Genomic DNA, 26,528 nt, shown 5'->3' on the forward strand with positions numbered 1-26,528 from the left:
CAAACAGGAAGTTACAAAATGAAAAGGCATCTAAGTGACTGTGCGAAAATGTCATTTATGGCGCCAGGGTTCATACTAACTTAGGGCCTCTATAACGCCCAAAATCTCACGCGTGCAAACAGAGGCGCAGAGGTTCTGTGCACCGTGCATCGGTCCGATTCGGCTTAGTTTGGACCAGCGTTTTGTCTCGGGGTGACTCCACTAACCTCGGCTCAACTCTGCTCGGATGATTGAGAGCGCAGTGTAAGTGGGGAAAGGGAAACAGGCAGAGTGAGACAGACAGGCGTAGAGTAGGGGAGAGAGAGCGCTCTTGCTCAAAATCGAGGAGTGGGGATCTGCAGTCTGATCAACCTAACGAAGTCGTGGTTCGCACCTTGCATCGCGCAATGCACGCTGAGAGGCCCTGCACTAGCTTGTCGGATAATGGATGTGCCAGTCCATTCAGTCTTTCTTCTTTCGTTGTCGAGTGCAATTAAGTTTTCAGTCGACGCAGACATTTAATACTGGGCTCACAACTGCAAGTTGTTACTGGAAAGACAGCAAGTATTTGAAGCAGTGTTCGAATGTACGGGAAGAAACACTCTGAGCAGGGGCGTAACGAATGCGATACGGGCCCGCCAGTCAAAATAAAAATCGGGCCCCCTCAAATAAAATGTAAAAACCTATGAATAATTATCATGAATTTAATTATAGCAGGGAGAAGTGAATGTAAACCTACAACCTGTTTTCCAGTCAGTGACCGGGTCAGGGATGGAATGAATGAAGCCCCCATCTTGCGGTGAGGATAGGAATTGTGCCCGCTGCCGAGGCCTGTCGCACTCCTCTGGGGCAATGATTAATGAATGACAGATGAAATGAAATCATATTCAAGAGTGTTGCTGGTATGAAAGATGACAGGAAAACCGGAGTACCCGGAGAAAAACCTGTCCCACCTCCGCTTTGTCCAGCACAAATCTCATATGCAGTGGCCGGGATTTGAACCATGGAACCCAGCGGTAAGAGGCCGACGCGCTGCCGCCTGAGCCACCGAGGGTTATAGCAAGTAGAAGTAATGCAAAAATGTCAAACTACGTAAAAATAAGAGATTATTCAATTATTAAATTTTAATATTTAATAGGTTGTATTTGAATGTCTCCATAGTTTAACTGCTAAGTTGCTGAACTGCAAACCGTGAACCACTTAAATTTAATTGGTTTCATTTTTCACTAACTACAGAAATATACTCTGTAATTCATTCCGATGTTTTGGTTATAATAATTTGTCTAGTTACAAAAACAATAACAAAATTAAATTGTTCAAATAAAGTTTAAAAAATGTTAAACCACACAACTGCTAAGCCTACTCTATTTCTAACGTCACGCACAGAAAACTCGTTCGAAACCGAGCTGACTGACTGTTAATACATCAACTTCTTATTGATATTATACATTGTTGTCTAATAAATGTGTGTCAAAATGTTCAGCAAAATTTGTGCGTAATACGATCTCAGGTGGACTACACATCAACAAAGTATCATTTTCTAACTAAAATGTGATATTTTGGTATCAATTTTCATTGTTGTAATTATTTTTCAATAATTTGGTGCAGCGCTTTTTTGAGAAGCGTGTCGCGGTGTTGCGAGGGTAACAAGAGCAAGCATTGTTTACAGCTGTTATGTGTTACACTCACACAATAAACTGCTGTGAGATGCAACCAAGTGGAAATTCCTCTGCGTAAAAATTGTGAAAAAACAAACAGCTGTTTTGACTGATTCACCAAACCACCGTGATCATTTCCGTGCAGAGTGACTTAAGATATACAGTACTTTTATGTTGCTGCGAGAAGTCTGATGGCCCCTTAAAGGCCCTGCAGGCCCTAACGTTACGCACCTGACTCTAAGCACTTCTCTAAATGTACGTCTGCATTCTTTGGCCTGTCGCTCTGCTCAGCGTTTTCCAATTTCTTCTTCAGTCTCTCGAATTCATTTTTCACAACACTTTCTGAACTTGAGAGGTCACGACTATATGTCCGAACAGTTCACTGTATATCAGAGAAGTTTTCGTTTGCCTTGCTAGGTTTCCAGCAGTTTGTTAGGAGCACAAACTTTATACTGTAGGGAATATTTCGCTCTCCAACATACGTAGTTTCCAATGTCAAGGCGATGACATTTGCATGACTGCTCCTGTATTTGCGTTCGTAGTTTTTCACCCAGTCCGCCTCTGTGGTGTAGTGGTTAGCGTGATTAGCTGCCACCCCCGGAGGTCCAGGTTCGATTCCCGGCTCTGCCACGAAATTTGAAAAGTGGTACGAGGGCTGGAACGGGGTCCACTCAGCCTCGGGAGGTCAACTGAGTAGAGGTGGGTTCGATTCCCACCTCAGCCATCCTGGAAGTGGTTTTCCGTGGTTTCCCACTTCTCCTCCAGGCAAATTCCGGGATGGCGGCCACGGCCGCTTCCTTCCCTCTTCCTTGCCTTTCCCATCCAAACTTCCCATCCCTCCACAAGGCCTCTGTTCAGCATAGCAGGTGAGGCCGCCTGGGCGAGGTATTGGTCATTCTCCCCAGTTATATCCCCTGACGCAAAGTCTGAAGCTCCAGGACACCCCCCTTGAAGCGGTAGAGGTGGGATCCCTCGCTCATACCGAGGGAAAAGCCGACCCTGGAGGAAAAAACAGATTAAGAAGAAGAACAAGTTCTTCACCTAGAGCACTGATGTAAAACGTTTCTGTGCCTCTGTAGAAAATTCTAATGGTATATTAATGTTTATATATGGCACTTTAGAGCTGTCCGTTACTGAAGGGTCTGTTGCTTTCTATATAGCCTACGTTTTTTCTCAAATATATTACACTACTACGATAAATCTAAGTACTATAGTACATTACAATATATCTCTCCCGAGCGAGTTGGTCGTGCCGTTAATGTCACGTAGCTGTAAGCTTTCATTCTGGAGATGGTGACTTCCAATCCCACCGTTGGCAGCTCTTAAAATGGGTTTCCGCGTTTTCCCATTTTCACACCGGGCAAATGCTGGAGCTGTACCTTAATAAAGACTCACAGCCTCTACCTTGCTAACCCCAGCCCTTTCCCACGCTTACATCTCCGAAAACCGTCCTTGTGTTAGTGCGACGTTAAAACCTCTCTCTCTCTCTCTCTCTCTCTCTCTCTCTCTCTCTCTAGTTCTACTAACTAAGACATCTCTCGATTGATAGAATGGAGCACGAATCATAACCTCCAATTAAATGTGGCTGAGACCCAGCTTACTTGCATAGGTTACACAAAACTCCTGAATACTGTCGATCTCGAATCCCTCCCAGCAATAAAAATTCTAGATACAGATATCCATTATAGTGACACCGTCAACAATCTGGGTCTAATTGTCGACAGACCCTAATCCTGGTCTTATCATACGTTAAATGCGATTCGAAAAGTTGTGTCATACATATTTTGAAACGTAACGTGTCATGTACACCACCTTTCATGCGAAAACTATTTGTTCAAAGTTGTATATTCCCAATAATCGACTATGGTTCATTCGTATCCAAAAGTTATCTGAAACTCTGAACATAAAACTACAGAGGGTACAAAACGCATGTGTTTGTTTCGTGACAAATGCCAGGCGTGATGAACACATAACACCGTAATACATACAGCTGCAATGGTTGAAACTCCATGAACGTCGGCAAATCTCAGTAGCTGTTGCTACGCACGAAATTCTCAAACTGAAAACCCTATCCTACCTACCTTTATAATGCATTTAAACCTATGGAATCGGTACATAGCAGAGATAATAGGTTTACAAATACTACCCTTCAAATTCCCCTCCACCATACCACTAAATTTAATAAATCCTTTGTTTGCACTGCGTCACGTATCTTTAACACCTTTAATCTTCACCGTTTCAAAAACAGCACTAACTGTACTCAACTAAAGCAGTCCTTAACATCTATCTTCTTGGAGGAGTACGCAAGGGGCTGAGATCAGGCATTCTGGTGTCTAACAATCATAAATATGTATACTTTTTAGAAAATTGTTTCCCTGCTTTAGCTTTAGATTCTTTAGATTCTTCTAGTCGAAAATAATGAATAGGCTTAATGTTTTACTTTCTCACTTATTATATAATGTATGTTTGAATTTGGTAACTGTATTTTATTTGTTTAATTTTAATATTTCATTTTATATTTTAATATTATAAAAATGTAGTTAGTGTGTTCATAAACCTGTTTTGTATTGTATGAAGACGCTGTAAAGGGGCTTTTCAGCCTCGGTGGCATGTAAATTATCAATAAATTAAATTCAATCCAATTCAATTCAATTCTCTCCCCCCTCCCTCGCCCTCCCTCTCTCTCTCTCTCTCTCTCTCTCTCTCTCTCTCTCTCTCTCTCTCTCTCTCTCTCTCTCTCTATTATCTATTATCGTTCCCTCAAATCCGAGGATCGTGATCTGCGAGGTGGCTATCGGTCAGTTGCCATCTCTTGCGGGGCACCAAAGATATTCAACCTAGTTACACTCTTGATAATGTTCAATCATCGAATGAGAACTCGTCCACGATCTCTCTTGGCGGGAACATTTCCAAGAATGATCAGTTTTTCCATGTTGTCATTCCAGCGTCGCATAGTGTGTCCAAAGAATTGTAAAACCCTTTGTTTACAAATTGATGATAATTTGGTTCTGAGGTTAAGTTGGTTTATAATTGAATTATTGGTGTGAAATGTTGTCCAGGGTATGCGGCAGAACCATATTTCAAAAGAATCAATTTTCTTCAGGTCTGTAGCACAAACAGTCCACGTCTGGGCTCCTTAGAGGAAAACTGAAAATACCACGGTGGATACTACTCACATTTTTAGTGCTAACGAGATAGAACGATCCTTCCATAAATTGGACAAATTAGTCTCTTTCTCAGGAGCACAGCTACATGAATTGGAAATGACTGAACCAAGGTATAGAATTTCTGAAACGTTCTCCAATTCCTTGTAGATCTCTGTGCTGGCTAATGTCTCGGCTCTATAAATTCTAACAACCACTAGCAAAAAAGGAAAACCGAAATTACTCATTCGTAATTCGTCATATTACTCACTCTTTTCTAAATTCATAAAATTCTTTACATTTCTGTGGACAAAATTGACTATTTTCCGAGCAAATTTAAGGATTTCAATGCTAGAAAATTCAATTTTATCTAGTATAAACTCAAAATATTTCGTGTTGGGCGGCAGGTCCCTCGCGTCAACCCATGGGTTCTTGATTGCATGTCTGTAAGCTTGATAGTATATCATATTGCATCATTATTGCGTGAAATAACGTTCTCATATGGGAACGTGTGTGCCAATAAATTTTGTTGAAAGCCTGGGAAAGTACTGCGCATTCAACTATGAGCCTCTTAATACCATTAACAAAAGTTAAAACAGAATTTCAGTATCTTAATCTGTTCACGATTTATTTAAAGTGGGCATCTTAGCTGAATAATCCTGTATAATTTGTGAATACCTTTAGATAGGATGTACACACCTACCTGGATTATTCGAACTTGAGACGGGACGAGGTGTGTCTTGCTGCATATGCAACCACCATTACGCATGAATGGGACGTATAATCTAAAATGCCTTAGTTTGCTCTAATTCTTTCGACAGGGTAGTGATCGGCAATGCTGTCGAGACCGATTCTCTTGTGCTGTGATCTGTGCGATGTTCCAGTAACTACGAGCGTAAGCTTGATGGCATATCATCAGCAGTTCTCATATGAAAAGGTGTGTGCCGATAATTTTGTTCAAAAGCCTAGAAAAGTACTGCATGTTCAATAATCAGGCCCTTAATATCATTAACGAAAGTGAAAACACAATGTCAATATCTTAAACGGTTCGCGAGTTATTTATCTGAATAACCTTGCATAATTTGTGAAGAACTGTAGAGAGGATATACACTTACCTGGATGCCTCGCAATTGTTGTCGACAGCATAGCTTCTTGTGATGCAATCCAGGCCGGAGGTGTTCTCTGTGACGCTTCCCCTTCAGTGATATTAAGTGTTTTTAAGTGCCGGTTCCCAGAAGTATTTCTGCTGACGTATTTTGTTCTTTTGAATAAACATCACAGCGGGCTGTGTGCTATGTGCATCTCTTCTAATTAACTTATATCCACGTCGTATGTTGCAGTTCGGACATCGTATTAAAGTTGTCGCGTACAATTAGACATAATTAAACACTGCATCGTCATATACAGAAGTAGCTAATTACGACGCAAATACTTTATAACACTGTAAGGAATATTATTTCTTTCGTCATTAAATTATCAGTAACACAAGCACTGGTCATATGGATACTTGAATCTGGGGTCTGATAACGTTGTACAGCTACAGTAGCCGTCAGTTTCTGTACGTAGCCTACTTATTCGTGTACTTCCTGCTGCATACAATGCCAGAACGCGTATCCTTTATAATTATGTAATACTGCGTCAAAATAGACCTCGGTAGAAATTAAAGAAATGAACGCCCTAGTCGCATCGCGATTGACATGTCTAAAGCATTTGATAGGGTGGATCATGGGAGACTACTGGCAAAAATGAGTGCAATTGGACTAGACAAAAGAGTGACTGAATGGGTTGCTATATTTCTAGAAAATAGATCTCAGAGAGTTAGAGTAGGTGAAACTTTGTCTGACCCTGTAATAGTTGAGCGGGGAGTTCCTCTGGGCAGTGTTATCGGACCTTTATGTTTTCTTATATATATAAATGATATGAGTAAAGGAGTGGAATCGGAGGTAAGGCTTTTTGCGGATGATGTTATTCTCTATAGAGTGATAAATAAGTTACAAGATTGTGAGCAACTGCAACGTGACCTCGAAAATATTGTGAGATGGACAGCAGGCAATGGTATGTTGATAAACGGGGCTAAAAGACAGGTTGTGAGTTTCACAAATAGGAAAAGTCCTCTCAGTTTTAATTACTGCGTTGATGGGGTGAAAGTTCCTTTTGGGGATCATTGTAAGTATCTAGGTGTTAATATAAGGAAAGATCTTCACTGGGGTAATCACATAAATGGGATTGTAAATAAAGGGTACCGATCTCTGCACATGGTTATGAGGGTGTTTAGGGGTTGTAGTAAGGATGTAAAGGAGAGTGCATATAAGTCTCTGGTAAGACCCCAACTAGAGTATGGTTCCAGTGTATGGGACCCTCACCAGTATTACCTGATTCAAGAACTGGAAAAAATCCAAAGAAAAGCAGCTCGATTTGTTGTGGGTGATTTCCGACAAAAAAGTAGCGTTACAAAAATGTCGCAATGTTTGGGTTGGGAAGAATTGAGAGAAAGAAGAAGAGCTGCTCGACTAAGTGGTATGTTCCGAGCTGTCAGCGAAGAGATGGCGTGGAATGACATTAGTAGACGAATAGGTTTGAATGGCGTCTATAAAAGTAGGAAAGATCACAATATGAAGATAAAGTTGGAATTCAAGAGGACAAACTGGGGCAAATATTCATTTATAGGAAGGGGAGTTAGGGATTGGAATAACTTACCAAGGGAGATGTTCAATAAATTTCCAATTTCTTTGAAATCATTTCGGAAAAGGCTAGGAAAGCAACAGATAGGGAATCTGCCACCTGGGCGACTGCCCTAAATGCAGATCAGTATTGATTGATTGATTGATTGATTGATTGATTGATTGATTGATTGATTGATTGATTGATTGATTGATTGATTGATTGATTGATTGATTGATTGATTGATTGATTGATTGATTGATTGATTGATTGATTGATTGATTGATTGATTGATTGATTGATTGATTGATTGATTGATTGATTGATTGATTGATTGATTGATTGATTGATTGATTGATTGATTGATTGATTGATTGATTGATTGATTGATTGATTGATTGATTGATTGATTGATTGATTGATTGATTGATTGATTGATTGATTGATTGATTGATTGATTGATTGATTGATTGATTGATTGATTGATTGATTGATTGATTGATTGATTGATTGATTGATTGATTGATTGATTGATTGATTGATTGATTGATTGATTGATTGATTGATTGATTGATTGATTGATTGATTGATTGATTGATTGATTGATTGATTGATTGATTGATTGATTGATTGATTGATTGATTGATTGATTGATTGTTAATATGTATTTACGGAATGGAGAAAGCCCAAGTTTGGCTGTTCGCACACTCAGCACAAATGACATTCAGCTCCGTCAACCTGTAGGCCTACGACACACTGTTCGCCACACAATGCGGGGAAGATTACTCGAGACTAACGCAAGCACTGTTTCCCGCGAGAAATTTCGAGAAATCTCGAGACCCTGTCTCAGACTGCCCCTAACTACACAATTTGACGTATCAAAAAAGACATACTGAGCTCTGACAAGATATATTAAGGTAATAGTCCGTTTTCTAAACCTGCATGTTTTCCATTACGTTACTCAGCCGACCATTGTAACATTATTTGTCCCAGTAGCAGTGAAGCTGCATTCCCACAAGGAAAAATTATTACATTGGAAAATATTTTTTTCTGCTTGTTTAACTTCCCACTAACACAAGGTTTTCGGCAACGGAAGGTAGTGGCCGTGGCCTTGATTAAGGTACAGCTCCAGCATTTTCCTGGTGTGAAAATGGGAAACCACGGAAAACAATCTCCAGGGCTGCTGACGGTGGGACTCAAACCCACTATCTCCCGAATGCAAGCTCACAGCTGCGCGATCCTAAACGCACGGCCAACTCGCTCGGTGGAAAAAGATATGGGTGACTCATTATTATATCTGAAAACCTGTGTGAATGAGGATTTAATACCAGTATGTGTTACTGTTGAAGGTTAAAGATGGGACAAGTGTTCCAGGATAGGATATTTCTAAATATTGCCAGTTTTTTTCTTTTCGTATTGCTTCAGCCTCTTCTTCCCCTTTTTAAAATTGGCTGGTGTCCGAGATCAATCAGGGACTTATCTGGGAGTTCCAGATTTTACCTCCTCCTACTCCTAAGTGTTGGTTTTCTTGAAATTCCCACCTGATGCCGCAAGGAATCTAAATCATTACACTCGGGCTGAGAGCTAAGTGGCAAAACCACTGTACCTGCGCGTCCCCATTATCCCAAGATAAATAAATTTGGATGTAACGTTGAGATAATCATGATCATCCTCTCCTGCACTTCGTATCCCATTTCAAATTCCTAATTTCCTTCTCCAATTGCTATGCCAAGAACATGCTTCTGTGACAAGCCTCTCATTCCATAGTTTTTAAGTAATCCATCGATCACCGCTACATTCTTACTACCTGTTCTAGATTATTGCCTTATATTTCGACAAATTAATTTACTAATTAGTTCTGAAAATGCGTCCTTGTTCCTTCCTTGCCCACGAACGTCTTTGTCTTTAATTGTTTTTGATTTTGTTACTTTTTTATTTCACAATCATTTTTAATTTTGACCATTTTCATGGTCGTATTCTTTGATCCGTATTGACTTTTACCTAACAATCTCACTACACTGAAGAAACAGGAGTTGATATGAGTCCAACTTGTCAATACTATACAGAAAAACTGTTTATTATATTATTATCTAATCGTACATGTTTCTAGAACACAGTCCATTCTCTTCATCAGCGAAAAATATACTTTAATTTTTTATTTTATTGTTTACAATTGGGTTCATGTCACACACACACACAGGTAGGTCTTATGATGACGATGGAATATGAAAGTACTAGGAGTAGGAAGGAAGCGGCTATGGCCTTAAATAAGGTACAGCCCCGGCATTTGCCTGGTGTGAAAATGGGACACCTCGGAAAAAATCTTCAGGGCTGGCGACATTGGGGTTCGAGCCCGCTTTCTCCCGAATGCAAGCTCACAGCTGCGCGACCTCAACCGCACGGCCAACTCGTTCGGTCTCTTAAATATCTTGAAAACTTGAACAAAAAACACATACTACAACTTAAAATAAATAAATAAATTCCAATAAAACACTGTTGCTATAATTAGTTCCTTTTCCAATAACAAAACCTTCTCATTTCAATTATGGGATTACAATTAAAATCTTCAGCTGTTAGGTGTAAATTTAAACAAATCTTTGTCCAATTATACTTTTAAAATATTTCAAAACTGTCTCATCCCTATTAGTAACGTCGCTTGCATACTGTACATAACCTCCTTAACAATGAAAACCATGTGTGAATCGAAATCTTATTAAAAATTAATTTCTCACTGCAGCTCCATTTGTACTCCTTATGTGCGATGCCGAAACTTCTTAATTGTTAAAAGCATGCGAGCCTGGTTGCAATCAACTCATCCAGCAGAGGTGTGGCTGTTTGTTCATAAACCCAGAACTCAATTTATTTTCATTTACATCTAACAGCTGAAGTTTTCTAATTGTAATCCCGTAATGAGAATGAGAAGATTTCTATTGGAAGAAGAATTAATTAAAGCAATAGTTTTTACGTGTGACGTTTTTATTTTATGTTTAGTATGTGTTTTTTGGACAAGTCCTCGAGATTTTTAAGATATATTTTTCCCTGGTGAAAAGAATTGTGTTCTCGAAACATGTACGTTTAGATAATATATATCAAACAGTTTATTTGTATACATAGTAATGAAAAGTGTTACTCAAACCAACACCTGTTTTTCCAGTGTAGTGAGATCGTAAAATTATCACTAATGAAGTGTATTTTTTTAGTAGTTTTCAACTTTTTTACAAAGGGTGTTTTATTATTCTACCGATAAATACGGTATAAAGCTAAGTCAACGCAACATACTAAAGAATGGGATATGGCAAGTGACATACATGGACATTTAAAACACATCTCACATAAAAATAATGATGATGGATATCGCTAGTTTGGTGCACTCCTTGTAAAGCAGACCCTCCGATGAGGATGGGCGTCAGTAAGGATAACATAGGGAAGCTAGCACAGGGGCTAGTGGTAATACATTGTTCGCAAGGGCTGATGCGTTTACATTGCTCTTATGGAACTAACCTTTGCCTTTGGTGGCAGGACCTAGTGTTTACAGTGCACCATAACTTCTGGTATAGGCTAGAGCAATTTTGTTACTTTCATTGACCAGTCTCAGTCCTACCCTTGGCTTTGACAATATGAAAGTGACTGAGGTATGAGTAATGCTAGAAATGCCATTCCTTATGCCGCCAGTCCCCGCTATGAATGGTGTGAAAATGTTATTCATAGGGTCGGATGATGCATACATTTCAGTGGGCTTGGCAGACTGATATGTAATACCAACTTCTAGCTCGGTGAGGAAAGCACGGGAAACTACCTCATTCCTCATTTCCCTAGTACGCCTCTTCAGTGATTCCTACGCCATCTATGACAGCTGATGGCGGAGCTGTTGAGGATCCAACCAGCCTTAGGGCTGAGGACCGAACATATATACATACTCATGGAACGGGTTCAATTCTTGTATGCTTCAGCTAATTCTCTTTCTGGAAGGAGGCTCTTTGTTCGATCCTCAGTGGGGCTAACCTTGGAGAAACTGAGAACATTCGTGATTTTTGCATCTATGTTTGTTTTTGGACATTGCGTAATCGCTCAATATGTTAAAAAGTCTAGTAGCCGAATTTATGATGATCTGCCCCTTTACCGAATCCCTTATTCTTATTCTGAGAGGAGATACCGGCAATGAAAGAGAAATCCTCTTTTTCTCAGAAGTAAGAGCTTTGACTTAATGTGTTGTGCCTGTGAACCCACGAATTTTTCCGACCTACACATTTGTGCGAGCAGGTTGTGAGAGGTTGTAATCACAGGAAATTATATTACTACCATGTCCCAAGCTCCTCGCAGAAATCACCAACAAGTTATTACATCACATCAGTTGTTTCAATTGTATGATTTACTGACTTTTTCATCCAGTTTGGTTATTGGACCACACTGGCGATGCAGTAGCAGGCCTACGCTAAACCTAAAGTATGTTGTGTTCTTGTCTTACAGATATTTACCGACTAATGCTAAGTGATAAGAAGTACGGGCTGTCTGTGAACCTGATGGCTACGCGGGTTATGCCATCATTGTTACCGCAGACCGTCAACCCCTCGCTCAACCTGGAGCAGTTCACCAACCTGTTGGAGGTACTTCAAGAAATGCTGGACCACATAGACAGGTAAATCTCAAATGTATTAAGATATTTACTTGCGGCTTGCCCGTGCAGCTATATACAATCCTATCCACGATTTTGTGCCAACCAGAGAACATTTGTGTACATAATACGTCCTTCTGTGGGTGAGGAGGTAGAATAACATCCACGGTATCGTCTGCCTGCCGTAAGAGGTGACTAAAAGGAGCCCCAGGGGATCTTAACTTGGAAGCGTGAGGTGGCGACGACGGGGTCCTTAACTAAGTTTTAGTACTGATTCCACTTACTTGTGTCAGGCTCCGCCGCTATCCGACCTCCCTTGGTCAACTCTTGTTCTTGTGTCAGGCTCCGCCGCTGTCCGACCTCCCTTGGTCAACTCTTGTACTTGTGTCAGGCTCCGCCGCTGTCCGACCTCCCTTGGTCAACTCTTGTTCTTGTGTCAGGCTCCGCCGCTGTCCGACCTCCCTTGGTCAACTCTTGTTCTTGTGTCAGGCTCCGCCGCTGTCCGACCTCCCTTGGTCAACTCTTGTTCTTGTGTCAGGCTCCGCCGCTGTCCGACCTCCCTTGGTCAACTCTTGTTCTTTTCCAATCCCGACGGTATTAGATTTGTGAATCCTAGGGAGTTTTTCATTTTCATGCCCTTCATGGTCCTTGTCTTTCTTTGACCAATATCTTCATTTTTCGTAGTGTCGGACCCCTCCCATTTTTCCCTCTGATTCGTGTTAACAGACGAAGGTTGCCTAATTGTACTTCCCCTTACACCATTATCACCGCCACCTGCAATCAACGATCATCATCATCAAATCAATCACTACTGATCTGAATTTAAGACAGTCACCCAGAAGTCAGATATCCTATCTGTTGTTTTCCTAGCCTTTTCTTAAATTATTGAAAAGAAGTTGGAAATTTATTAAACATCTCCCGTGGTAAGTTATTCCAATTCTTAACTCCCCTTCCTAAAAACAAATATTTGCCCCAATTTGCCCTCTTTAAATGCCAGCTTTATCTTCATATTGTGATCTTTCCTACTATTAAAGACACCACTCAAATTTATTCGTCTACTAATGTAATTCCATGCCATCTCTCCAATGACAGCTCGGAACATACCACTTAGTCGAGCAGCTTGTCTCCTTTCTCCCAAGTCTTCCCAGCGCAAACTTTGCAGCATATTTGTAACGCTACTCGTTTGTCGGAAATCACCCAGAACATATCGAGCTGCCTTTCTTTGGATTTTTTCCAGTTTTTCAATCAAGTAATCCTTATGGTCCCATACACAAGAACCATACTCCAGTTGGGGTCTTACCAGAGACTTACATGCCTTCTTCTTTACATCCTACTACAACCCCTAAATACTCTCATAACCATGTGTATGGATCTGTACCCTTTATTTACAATCATATTTATCTGATTACCCCAATGAAGATCTTTCCTTATATTAACACCTATGTACTTAAAATGGTCCCCAAAATGAACTTTCAACCCATCAACCCAGTGATTAAAACTGACAGCACTTTTCCTATTTGTGAAACTCACAACCTGACACTTAACCCCGTTTATCATCATACCATTGCCTACTGTCCATCTCACAGCATTATCGAGGTCATTTTGCAGTTGCTCACAATCTTGTAACTTATTTATTACTCCGTAGGTACAGAATAACGCCATCTGCAAAAAGCCTTATCTCTGATTCCTCTTCTTTACTCATATCATTGATATATTTAAGAAAGCATAAAGGTCCAATAATACTGCCTTTAGGAATTCCCCTCTTCATTATTACAGAGTCAGATAAAGCTTCGCCTACTCCAATTCTCTGAGTTCTATTTTACAGAAATATAGCCACCCGTTCACTCACTCTTTTGTCAAGTCCAATTGCACTCAATTTTTCCAGTAGTCTCCCATGATCTACCCTATCAAATGTCATAGATAGGTCAGTCGCGTTACGGTCCATTTGACCTCCTGAATCCAGAATATCTACTATATCTTGCTGGAATCCTACAAGATGAGCTTCAGTGGAATAACCTTTCCTAAACCCGAACTGCCTTCTAACGAACCAGTTATTAATTTCGCATACATGTCTAATATAATCAGGAAGAATGCTTTCCCAAAGCTTACATTCAATGCATGTCAAACTGACTGGCCTGTAATTTTCAGCTTTATGTCTATCACCCTTTCCATTACACACAGGGGCTACTATAGCAACACTCAAATCATTTGGTATAGCTTCTTCATGCAAACAATAATCAAATAATTACTTCAGACACGGTAATATATCCCAAACCATTGTCATTAGTTTATCCCCCAAAACCTTATCAATTCCATTTGATTTTCTACCTTTTACTTTTTGCATCTTACAGTAAATGTCATTATAATCATAGGTAAATTTCAATACTTCCTTAGTATTAATCACCTCCTCTATATGGACATTATCCTTGTAAACAACAATCTTTACATACTGCAGACTGAATACTTCTGCCTTTTCAAGATCCCCGCATACACGTTCCCCTTGGTCATTTATGATTCCTGGAATGTCCTTCTTGGAATCTGTTTCTGCCTTTAAGTACCTATACATACTCTTCTCTCTTTCACTAAAATTTGTATGACCGCCAATTATGCTTGCCATCGTGTTATCCTTAGCTGACTTCTTGCTAGATTTAATTTCCTAGTAAGTTCTTTCAACGATCGACCCGATCTCTTCAGTGATGCAAGCCTAAAATATCTAACAATAAAAGGTGGAGATATTTATTTATTTATTTATTTATTTATTTATTTATTTATTTATTTATTTATTTATTTATTTATTTATTTATTTATTTATTTATTTATTTATTTATTTATTTATTTATTTATTTATTTATTTATTTATTTATCAAAGAAATAAGACTCGTTCACGGCCGCTTCCTTCCCCCTTCCTTGTCTATCCCTTCCAATCTTCCAACCCCTCCCCCACAAGGCCCCAGTTCAGCATCGTAGGTGTGGCCACCTGGGCAAAGTACTAGTCCTACTCCCTAGTTGTATCCCCGACCCAAAGTATCACGCTTTAAGAACTGCTCTTGAGGCGGTAGAGGTGGGATCCTTCGCTGAGTCCGAGGGAAAAACCAACCCTGGAAGGCAAACAGATTTAAAAAAGAAAGACAACGACTATGAACCAAGCGATAAGTTCAGTGATGTGCTTATTTTGCAAACCTATCGAATACTTTTGGATATATTAAAGGGCTTCGTATGAATTAGTGAAATATTTAAGAATATGTGCTCAAATATTCTATTTAGCGGCCTTCCTATTCAATACATTTTAAATACATTTATGTAGTGCATGTTTCGTCCCCTAGGGGACGTCATCAGTTACAGTACTAAACAGATATACATCAGAAACAAAAGTTAAAATTTAAAATGGTGAGAGACAAGCTAATAATCACTAAAATACAACGATACATTTAAAATAGATCACAAAATGTGAACAATAAAAAATGTTCTTAGTCCCCTTGATTTCAAATCACGTTGAATTCCTTTAAAATTAATCAAAGAGGAAAGTCCATGAGACTCTTGATTAGGTCTTGAAGTCCGTGTAAAAACGTTTTCATATGTGAAGGCATCCCATCCCTCGTATCACATTTCAAATTTCGTAGTAGAACCGGGAAATGAAGCCGGACTTCGGTCTAGAAAGCCAAGAATAACGGCCGAGAGGATTCGTTGGCTGACGATACGGCACCGCATAATCTGCAGGAGGCCATGGCTCTTCAGGGCTGTTGAGCCATGGGTTTTTTGTTTGTTCTTTTTGCATACCAACTAAGCTGCTTGTCCGTAACAAACCCTAGGTTTTCATCGGTGCCTTTAAATTGCACTGAAGTTCCTTTACTTTCTTTCTTTCTTTCTTTCTTTCTTTCTTTCTTTCTTTCTTTCTTTCTTTCTTTCTTTCTTTCTTTCTTTCTTTTTTCCATAATCTGTTTACCGTCCAGGATTGGTCTTTCCCTCCGACTCAGAAAGGGATCCCACCTCTACCGCCCCAAAGGCTGTGTCCTGGAGCGTGGAGGAGAAGTGGGAAACCACGGAAAACCACTTCCAGGATGGCTGTACTCAGCAGACTTCCCGAAGCTGAGTGGACCCAGTTCCAGCCCTCGTACCACTTTTCAAATTTCGTGGTAGAACCGGGAATCGAACCCGTGCCACATTTTCGGTAAAATGCAGCAACTGTCAAAATCATACTATTGTCTCATAAGCTCGCTCGGGAACATTCTGGAAGTGTTAGGGAACAAGCATATGTAGGATGTTCAGAATAATCTAGTCCTGTATATACATTAGATACGAATTCCAGTTACTGAATGAGCAATCAGCGAAGCTTGTGCATTAAATTTATTTGAAAAGTGCTTGTATGACGTGGTCACATGCAAAACATATGCCTTTGAGCGTATAAATGAATCAGCCCGTGCCGTAACCGAATTAAAGTCACCAATAAAGTCAATAGCTGGCAGCTCATATGTCTCTATCGGCGTTTAATCCTGTTTCAAACAGATTCCACGTTTATGAATGCAGCTGGCCTACGGTTCCCTCCCACTTTTTTATTCGAAAAGTTAATTCCGTTATAATAGATGATCAATGTATATGTCATGAACGAATATGTTTTATATTTCACTTTCTGAAGCTATTTATGGAACATTGCTAGAGAAATGGAAATGGGTGCTGTTACATGTTTGCTCAAGCACTGGTGAACCGTAGAGATTGGAGCATCTCTTAGAAGGTATATTTTTCATGCATCTTCCTTCATGAATACTGCATTACACAGCTAATGGTGCTGAAATGAGACTAAGTGGAAACTGACACCACATTCCAAAGGCAAGTAAAGCCTTGTCCCCGCAGCCATAAGTCCGTGTTTCGGGAAGTGTTGCCAACGTCACCGACATTCTGCTAAATCTAGGTTATTGTATTTCATCATCATCATCATCTGTTTACCCTCCAGGGTACAGCGGACACAGCGAGGGATCCCACCTCTACCGCCTCAAGGGCAGTGTCCTGGAGCTTCAGACTCTTGGTCGGGGATACAACTGGGGAGAATGACCAGTACCTCGCCCAGGCGGCCTCACCTGCTATGCTGAACAGGGCCCTTGTGGAGGGATGGGAAGATTGGAAGGGATAGGGAAGGAAGCGGCCGTGGCCTTATGTTAGGTACCATCCCGGCATTCGCCTGGAGGAGAAGTGGGGAAACCACGGAAAACCACTTCCAGGATGGCTGAGGTGGGAATCGAACCCACCTCTACTCAGTTGACCTCCCGAGGCTGAGTGCGCCCCGTTCCAGCCCTCATACCAGTTTTCAAATTTCGTGGCAGAGCCGGGAATCGAACCCGGGCCTCCGGGGGTGGCAGCTAAGCACGCTAACCACTACACCACAGAGGCGGATGGTTATTGTATTTAAAGATAGTAATACGTAGCGTGACCAGACGTCCTCTTTTACCCGGACATATCCTCATTTTTAGACCATTATCCGGGGACCGAATGGATTATGTTAAAAAACCGAAATGTCCTCTTTTATGTAGTGAATCTGTTTATTTTGGGGTAATCTGCATTACTGCTTCCTTTATACAAGTAATCTTCATCACGCGACGACATCATCGATATCGTATCTATATACGGATGGATATACAGTACATGCGATTATTCTATGCATGCCTTGTATTGTGATTATAGACGCTATTTACCGCTTCTCTCTCAGCAATACCCCGTCAGAACACTGCAATAATAATGTGTGACATCTGGCAACGTGACAAGCGACAGGAGATCATCTGGATTTGAAGAAAAGCTGTTTTAAATGGATGGCACGGAAAATAATGATACGGAAATACCGTGGAGCACAGAGGTGTAAGAGGGTGTTGGCATGAAAGGGTGAACAGAGAAGAGATCAAATTCTTAATTTAAGACTCTAAAATCTGAAATTTTATTTCTTTCCTCATTTTTTCTTTTCAAATTTTAAACTTTGTTAAACAATAACGAATAACGGTTGAATGGACATGAGGGGAGCTCTACAGCTCTAGAAACAATAATTATGTGAAACCTAAGAGTAATCAGGTACAATAAGGAGATGAGCTAGGTAGCTCAAACGTTACCCTATTAGCAAGAGCACTACTGCTCCAATCAATTACAAGTAAGGAGACGGGGCTCCAAAATTTACAACATTCGAAAGCATTTACAATTTACAATTACCTAGGAGACTACTCTCCAAAATTTACAAGACTCAAGCCTCTCCAAAGCACAGTCTAACTTTTACATTAGGTAAAATACAACCAGTTTCCAATGTCTTATTCGCTCGAGAGTCTAAGTTACTTTTAAATAAGAATGGTAAAACATTAACAGAGGCAATAAGTGCCCATTCTACCTGGCCTTAGTGAAAAAAGAAGAGAATTAATATGTCGGCCACCAAACTGTTTCAGTAGGAGGCAAACACTCGCACTCCTTTCAAATTCGCTTGAAAATTCTTAAAACCCTATGTGGGCTTATGGCCCGAAGTTACAGAGACTAAACCTATATACGGAGGTGACTAGATGGCGAGAAAACTTTAAATTACAAAAGGAAGAGATAAATGTTAAAGTTTATGAAATCATAGTCACCCCAATACCAAGTTGAAAGGGAATAAAATAGGTATCACACACTTTATTTCCTAAGTTAGACGTGTTTGAAAATTGACACTGGAAGATTGATTTTTACATTAATAAAGAATTTTGAAACCTTCCCCTCAAGTTAGCTCTCCGAGACTATCACATGATTAAAAGATGTATGTCATTACCTTGAGCTGGTGAGCCTTCCGATGATGGGCAAGACTTGCCCCGTGCCTCCGACACACTCTAAACCTCTTGATATGGCTCAAAAGGCCCCAGCTTTTATAGCGGAGAAGAAGGTTGCAGAATTATCTGGGCCGAAGCCCTGTACAGATCCATAAATTCTATTGGTTGATTTAATAAATGTAAACAACTCCTTATTGGTCAAAAATTTAGAAGAAGGAAGGGATAGCAGTGCTAGTAACCTAAGAACACAAAAAAGAATTTACAACATATCAGTTCTGAAAACCGCGAAATTACAAATTTCTTAGAAAATTAATTGACCATCTTCCCACCAGAGGGGGCGGCACGTAAGTAGACAGTAGAGATATCTGGCGATAAACGTTCAAACTTCTTCCAATACACAGTTTGAAGTGCACGATACAGATGGCCTTCTAAAAGGCGCTCAGTTTGAATGCACGGAGAGGGTGTACCTCCGGTTAAAGTAATATTTATTATTGTGATGTTAAAAAATGTATTCTGTATTTGGCTTTCAAATTGATGTTGTGAAATATTTCGATCAGTTCTGTAATTTCAAACAATTTCAACAATACTCATGAGTCATGACTATAACAAGTTGCCTTGTAGTCAGAAATGGACAAGCGGGCGAGTTGGCCGTGCGGCTAGGAGCGCGCAGCTGTGAGCTCGCATCCGGGAGATAGTGGGTTCGAACCCCACTGTCGGCAGTCCTGAAGATGGTTTTCTGTGGTTTCCCATTTTCACACCAGGAAAATGCTGGGGCTGTACCTTAATTAAGGCCACGGCCGCTTCCTTCCCATTCCTAACCCTTTCCTGTCCCATCGTCGCCATAAGACCGATCTGTGTCGGTGCGACGTAAAGCAAATAGCAAAAGGACAAACTTGAATGTAGTGCAGAGTTATTAAAACTTGCAGAATATTTTTCCTCTATCAGGACACAATGCCAATGTAGAAAGAGTATTTTGATTGATCTCAGCACAATGGACTGATAATAGGGAACGTTTCAAAGTAGAATCTGTGAAAAATCCTCTTCCAGTATAATCTAATGAAATTTTCATGTGTATCTTCTAATAAGTATATGTTAGACACGCCAAAACTCCTAAAGTCAGCTGAATCTTCAGAAAAGTTCCAGCACGGCGTGTAAATTAGTTTCATTGTTCAAATTGTGTAAGAATTTACTGTATAATATGGAAATAGACTCATGTTGTTAGTGTATGTGAAAATTAGAATATGTTCAGACTCTCAATGGGCCCGTCTGGTGGCCATGATCGCTAAGGCGTTGATGTCTAAACGGCCTGACACAGTGGAGAGCCGGTTTGAGCCCCGTTGGTCGAAAAAATGTTCGCCATCGGAATGTTGGCCGGCAGGGTAAGGGAGGTGGTGGTATACATTTCCTAATCACTAGACTGCGTGTCAAAAGCCTGGGTTCATTTCCAAACCTCTACGCACTGCTCATATAGAGTGATGGTGATTCGTCCGTCGGATGGAGACGTTAAGCCTTAAGCAGATCCCCTGGTGCTATTCTACAGGACTAGGTTACGTGCCAGCACCGGTTTCACCCTCTCCCTTCCTACTATCATATATCACGTCATTCATATCATCTCATTAATTCCTCTGTCCGACTCGTTGGCTGAATGGTCAGCATACTGGCCTTCGGTTCAGAGGGTCCCGGGTTCGATTCCCGGCCGGGTCGGGGATTTTAACCTTCATTGGTTAATTCCAATGGCCCGGGGGCTGGGTGTTTGTGCTGTCCCCAATATCCCTGCTACTCACACACCATACATAACACTATCCTCCACCACAATAACACGCAGTTACCTACACACGGCAGATGCCGCCCACCCTCATCGGAGGGTCTGCCTTACAAGGGCTGCACTCGGCTAGAAATAGCCATACGAAATTATTATTATTATTAATTCCTCTGATGAGGTTGACGTCAGGAAGGGCATCCGTTCATAAAAACCCGCCACGACAGATTCATCTCACCTCATACCCGACCCCGTGGAGAAACGGGACAAGGGTTAGGCAAACAAACAACATATTCAGACTCTCAATGCAGGATTTTTGTGTCTTCGTTTTCCGATATCGTCCGCCTTTTAAATAGTTTTCTCCTTTTTTACTTAATTGCATCTGGTCACCCTAGTCATAGGGGTAAAATTTAATCCATGAGCAATAAGCGGAAGGTTTGGAGGATTTTTAATATTCAGTGAGTGTTCTCTTTTTAGATTTAGCTGCTCAATTATATAATCAATACGACAAAGCTCTTCGTATTACTATAAATGTTATTGTGTGTAGAGGTAATGATATATTATTTTCAATCAAGGAAAGAGGTTTTAATTAGAAATATTCAAACCCTTTAGGCCTTTTCAATCGTGAAATTTCCAACGTTCCGCCCCAGTGTAGCACTGGGTTCACCATTCCGAGACGTTGACGGCTAGTGCGCCGTTGAGACACCACTATTACTTCTGCTACTACATTGTTTTCATTCTTCCCCTGAAGGGTGAGGCGGGCCTTCTAGAACGTGACGCCGTCTCACCGGCCAGGAGATTTGTCGAGGAGAAAAATACACTGACTGACAGAGCAAATGCAACAGTGGTTCGAAAGGGATGAAAGTTGGGGAGAAAACAGAGACGGCACGGACGAATAATTGATGTTTATTTCAAACCGATATGCAGGTTACACAATGCGCACGGGATCGACTCACTAGGATGTAGGACCACCGCGAGCGGCGATGCACGCAGAAACACGTCGAGGTACAGAGTCAATAAGAGTGCGGATGGTGTCCTGAGGGATGGTTCTCCATTCTCTGTCAACCATTTGCCACAGTTGGTCGTCCGTACGAGGCTGGGGCAGAGTTTGCAAACGGCGTCCAATGAGATCCCACACGTGTTCGATTGGTGAGAGATCCGGAGAGTACGCTGGCCACGGAAGCATCTGTACACCTCGTAGAGCCTGTTGGGAGATGCGAGCAGTGTGTGGGCGGGCATTATCCTGCTGAAACAGAGCATTGGGCAGCCCCTGAAGGTACGGGAGTGCCACCGGCCGCAGCACATGCTGCACGTAGCGGTGGGCATTTAACGTGCCTTGAATACGCACTAGAGGTGACGTGGAATCATATGTAATAGCGCCCCAAACCATGATGCCGCGTTGTCTAGCGGTAGGGCGCTCCACAGTTACTGCCGGATTTGACCTTTCTCCACGCCGACGCCACACTCGTCTGCGGTGACTATCACTGACAGAACAGAAGCGTGACTCATCGGAGAACACGACGTTCCGCCATTCCCTCATCCAAGTCGCTCTAGCCCGGCACCATGCCAGGCGTGCACGTCCATGCTGTGGAGTCAATGGTAGTCTTCTGAGCGGACGCCGGGAGTGCAGGCCTCCTTCAACCAATCGACGGGAAATTGTTCTGGTCGATATTGGAACAGCCAGGGTGTCTTGCACATGCTGAAGAATGGCGGTTGACGTGGCGTGCGGGGCTGCCACCGCTTGGCGGCGGATGCGCCGATCCTCGCGTGCTGACGTCACTCGGGCTACGCCTGGACCCCTCGCACGTGCCACATGTCCCTGCGCCAACCACCTTCGCCACAGGCGCTGCACCGTGGACACATCCCTATGGGTATCGGCTGCGATTTGACGAAGCGACCAACCTGCCCTTCTCAGCCCGATCACCATACCCCTCGTAAAGTCGTCTGTCTGCTGGAAATGCCTCCGTTGACGGCGGCCTGGCATTCTTAGCTATACACGTGTCCTGTGGCACACGACAACACGTTCTACAATGACTGTCGGCTGAGAAATCACGGTACGAATTGGGCCATTCGCCAACGCCGTGTCCCATTTATCGTTCGCTACGTGCGCAGCACAGCGGCGCATTTCACATCATGAGCATACCTCAGTGACGTCAGTCTACCCTGCAATTGGCATAAAGTTCTGACCACTCCTTCTTGGTGTTGCATTTGCTCTGTCAGTCAGTGTATATCCGGAGAAGGTGAGAGGGTTGGCGACCGTTGCCTATACTAGGAACTGTCCCTGCTTTGGTCTTAGTGCAGGAGAATGGAAAACTACGGAAAACTATTCTCAGGACAGCGGACGGTAGGGACCAGCCCCTCTACGTCTTCCGAATACAGAAGCATAGAGCCAACAGTCCTCTGCTCGGTTGGTCGGGCGGAGTGCAGAGCAGTCGGACCACGAACCAGCTATGGCCACCTGTAGGCCTCACCGCCCTTGAGACACATCATCATCACAAATGTTTTCACTCCCTACCCATTCTGTTGAGTCTGCACTCTTGTAAGTTCGATTTCACGTGTAGTTTGTCATTCCCTCTCTAGACAATGTGCGATGGTAGACTTTCCTATTCCTTAACCATTTCTGCCCCGACTCTAACCCAATTGAATTACAAATACACACACACATACTCGAGAACAGATGTCAATTCAACACATTTTATCAGAGAGAACACATGCGCGAAGGAAGATCATGAGACAACATGCAAAACAAAACCAAACAAAGAATGCTCTTTGTAATACAGTTACAATCATAGAATACTTCACTAGTCAATTTAGAAACAACGCTTGAGTAGTGTGGTTTGGGAGGAGGGGGGGACACTTTTCCCTTTGCGAAAATCAAATGATCATAAATATGTCTCTCTGTCATGGCCGTCCATCAATGGCTGGTTATTTCAAATGACTACCAGCCATAATACATAGCCTGCACGGTTGCTAGGTAACACTGTCTGACCATCCGTCCATACCTTACATCACTGCCGGCTTGGTTGCTATGGTTACACTTCCGTCACGCATTTTGTCGCGTCACGTTGCACAAATTTTCGAGTGACCTCCAGCCGTAAGTCATATTTATTTCAAAGCAACTTCACGATTGTATTCTTGTTTCTTTCTCCATCTATATATGTTACGGGGATACCCGTGGACAAGCAGAGGTGAAAGAAGGTGCCGGGATGAATGGGTCTAACTACAAAGTCAAAGTTAACTTAAAATTTCGACAAAGGTTATATTTTCTTTTCTTTTTTTAGAATTTCAAAATCAACAAATAACAATTTAACAGGTACCAGTAGCAATAAACAGGTCTAGTAAAGACAAGATTGGTGGTATAGACAGGTCTTGGGCTTCAAGCCCATACTACACAATTCCTGAACTACGCGCTCAAAATTACACAGGTCACCATTTATGCAAGGGCAGAACACCACTCAATACATGGAAAGGAAGAAAACCAGTTACAAAATGTAGTCACCTCAAACCAATATGCAGGGGAGCTCGAGAGGGTATGTCACTCTCTATCCCCGATTTACAGTTAAAGGTTGATGAAAATTTACATTAGCCGGCAGAAGTTACATTTTAGAGAAGTTAGTTACAGAGTAAAGGTTTCGGGCCTTTCCCTCAGGTTAAACTGCGGAGCTAGCAAAGAAATAAAGATGTTAATTGGCCATTACCTTGCTGAAGACCTGCTGCCTGAAGAAAGAGGCACCTCCCGCCTCCTGCTTGACACACACACACACACTAAGTTAGATGTTGATCAAATGGTCAAAAGCCGTGAAAACCCGCAGTTTATAAACCCTCGGGGAAGTTTCGAGACCTTTCATGAATAATCAAGACACACCCACAGAATTTTATTGGTTAAATTTAAGTTACACACCAAATCAAAGAACAAGCCTGTGATAGGCTGAAAATTAATTACAGAAATTAGGGATTGGCTGAATTCACAACTGGCGGAAAGAAAAGATCAATATTGCCAACCCAAAAATGAATGAACGAAATTTAGTAAAGAAAAACTTATAAATACAAAATTTCTTCAAAAACGTTCCTTCACTTCGCACCAGGGTGCATGATCATAGGTTTTTAGCAGAGACATCTATGAGAGAATGTCCAAACTTCTTGATGAACAAAACAAGTTGAAACAGTACTGGAAACTTCACAATAACAAAATTACGGTAGTGACATCTTCTGAGGATAGTTTAAGTAGGTCTAGTTCCAAGTTCAGTGTTTCTCCTGTAGAGGGGTTATATTGGCGCAAGATTTAAATGTACGGCGTAGAGGTGTACCTCCCGGTACAATATATATAAAAGTTTTGTCTGTACCCTGCTCAGAATTTAAAAGGAATGGTATTGTTGTATCGGTCGTGACCTCAGTAATAAGGAAATGCACATTTTAACTTTCCGTCACGTCTGTCTGTCTGTCTGTCTGTCTGTCTGTCTGTCTGTCTGTCTGTCTGTCTGTCTGTCTGTCTGTCTGTCTGTCTGTCTGTCTGTCTGTCTGTCTGTCTGTCTGTCTGTCTGTCTGTCTGTCTGTCTGTCTGTCTGTCTGTCTGTCTGTACGGGTATCGCGAGAAAATGGCTAAAGAGAATTTAAGGAAAATAGGTATATAAAGTCGGGGAATGAGGCACTACAATCTAGAATATAAATAATTTTATTCACGCTGAGTGAAATTGTAGTTTAAGGGAAGGCCTAAAATGTAACTCTCAAATATCTATGTTATTAGTGGCCCTATCTATAAATACTTTACCGAGCTCGATAGCTGCTGTCGCTTAAGTGCAGCCAGTATCAAGTATTCGGGAGATAGTGGGTTCGAACCCCACTGTTGGCAGCTCTGAAGATGGTTTTCCGTGGTTTCCCATTTTCACACCAGGCAAATGCTGGGGCTGTACCTTAATTAAGGCCACGGCTGCTTCCTTCCCATTCCTAGCCCTTTCCTATCCCATCGTCGCCATAAGACCTATCTGTGTCGGTGCGACGTAAAACAAATAGCAAATATATATATATATAAATACTTCAAAACTAAAGTTATATAGAATTAAATTTCCGATCATTTATGCTTTATACATTTTTACCGTATCGGCTACGATAACTGAGAAATTCATGAATTTCGATTTTTGTTGCTAAGTCCATATCAACGCCGAGCCACGAGAAAATGTGTGAACAGAATTTAATGAAAACTGGTATGTTAAGTCAGGGAATAAGGTACTACAGTCTAGCCTATAAATCACTTTATACACGCAGGATGGAACGGCAGTTTAGGGGAAGGGGCCTAAAATGTAATTCCTATCGAAAAGCACTACATAAGAAAAGTTATAGATAATACATTTTCGGATCTTTTATGTCTTAATACAGTCTTACCGTACTGATTATGATAACAGAATTCATGAATTGTGAATATTATTATTAAAAACGAGAACAATCTTATTAAAGGAAGGATCCTCTGAAGAATAACGATCGCTTGAAGAGTAAGACAAGAGGGAGTGATGAAAGAAGGAAGAACTCTCTTTACATTGGATGCTCTAATATTCCAGAGTTGGAGGAAAACTAAATGTGAAGGCCTACCATATCGAAAGCCTATAAAATTAATCAGCAATAATGTTACATTGACCATTGTTTGTTGTGATGTGCTTTGACTCTTCTGCTGCCATTTATGTCCGATAGATGAGATTACTGCTACGCCCCGAATAAAACAGCCTGTCTGAATATTGGTGGGAAGTAGCTGATGAGTTAGATAACGTTCTTCGTTTTAACATGCCATTCCTTTGGTTCATAAAGTTTCTGATAACTATTGGTATGTATCACACTGGTTCAACATAGTATTCCATCTATTCAGTCCCCACCACAGAAGACATCATCCGATTTATCAACCTATCTTTGATGAATATCTTACCATACCACTGCCCCCTAATTTACTTCTCACCTCAAAGCCGC

General features: G+C 41.4%; 1 protein-coding gene across 1 annotated transcript in view; it reads left to right on the plus strand.

Annotated features, from left to right (window-relative positions):
- bma (SCY1-like protein bma) overlaps positions 1–26,528 on the plus strand; it is a 1,798,985-nt gene that overhangs the window by 1,605,134 nt on the left and 167,323 nt on the right. Inside the window, exon 11 of the mRNA XM_068227755.1 lies at positions 11,909–12,077. Coding sequence (XP_068083856.1) covers positions 11,909–12,077 — 169 coding nt within the window. The remainder of the gene's footprint in view (positions 1–11,908; positions 12,078–26,528) is intronic.

The sequence above is a fragment of the Anabrus simplex genome, chromosome 5, assembly GCF_040414725.1.
Source record: "Anabrus simplex isolate iqAnaSimp1 chromosome 5, ASM4041472v1, whole genome shotgun sequence".
Lineage (NCBI taxonomy): Eukaryota > Metazoa > Arthropoda > Insecta > Orthoptera > Tettigoniidae > Anabrus > Anabrus simplex.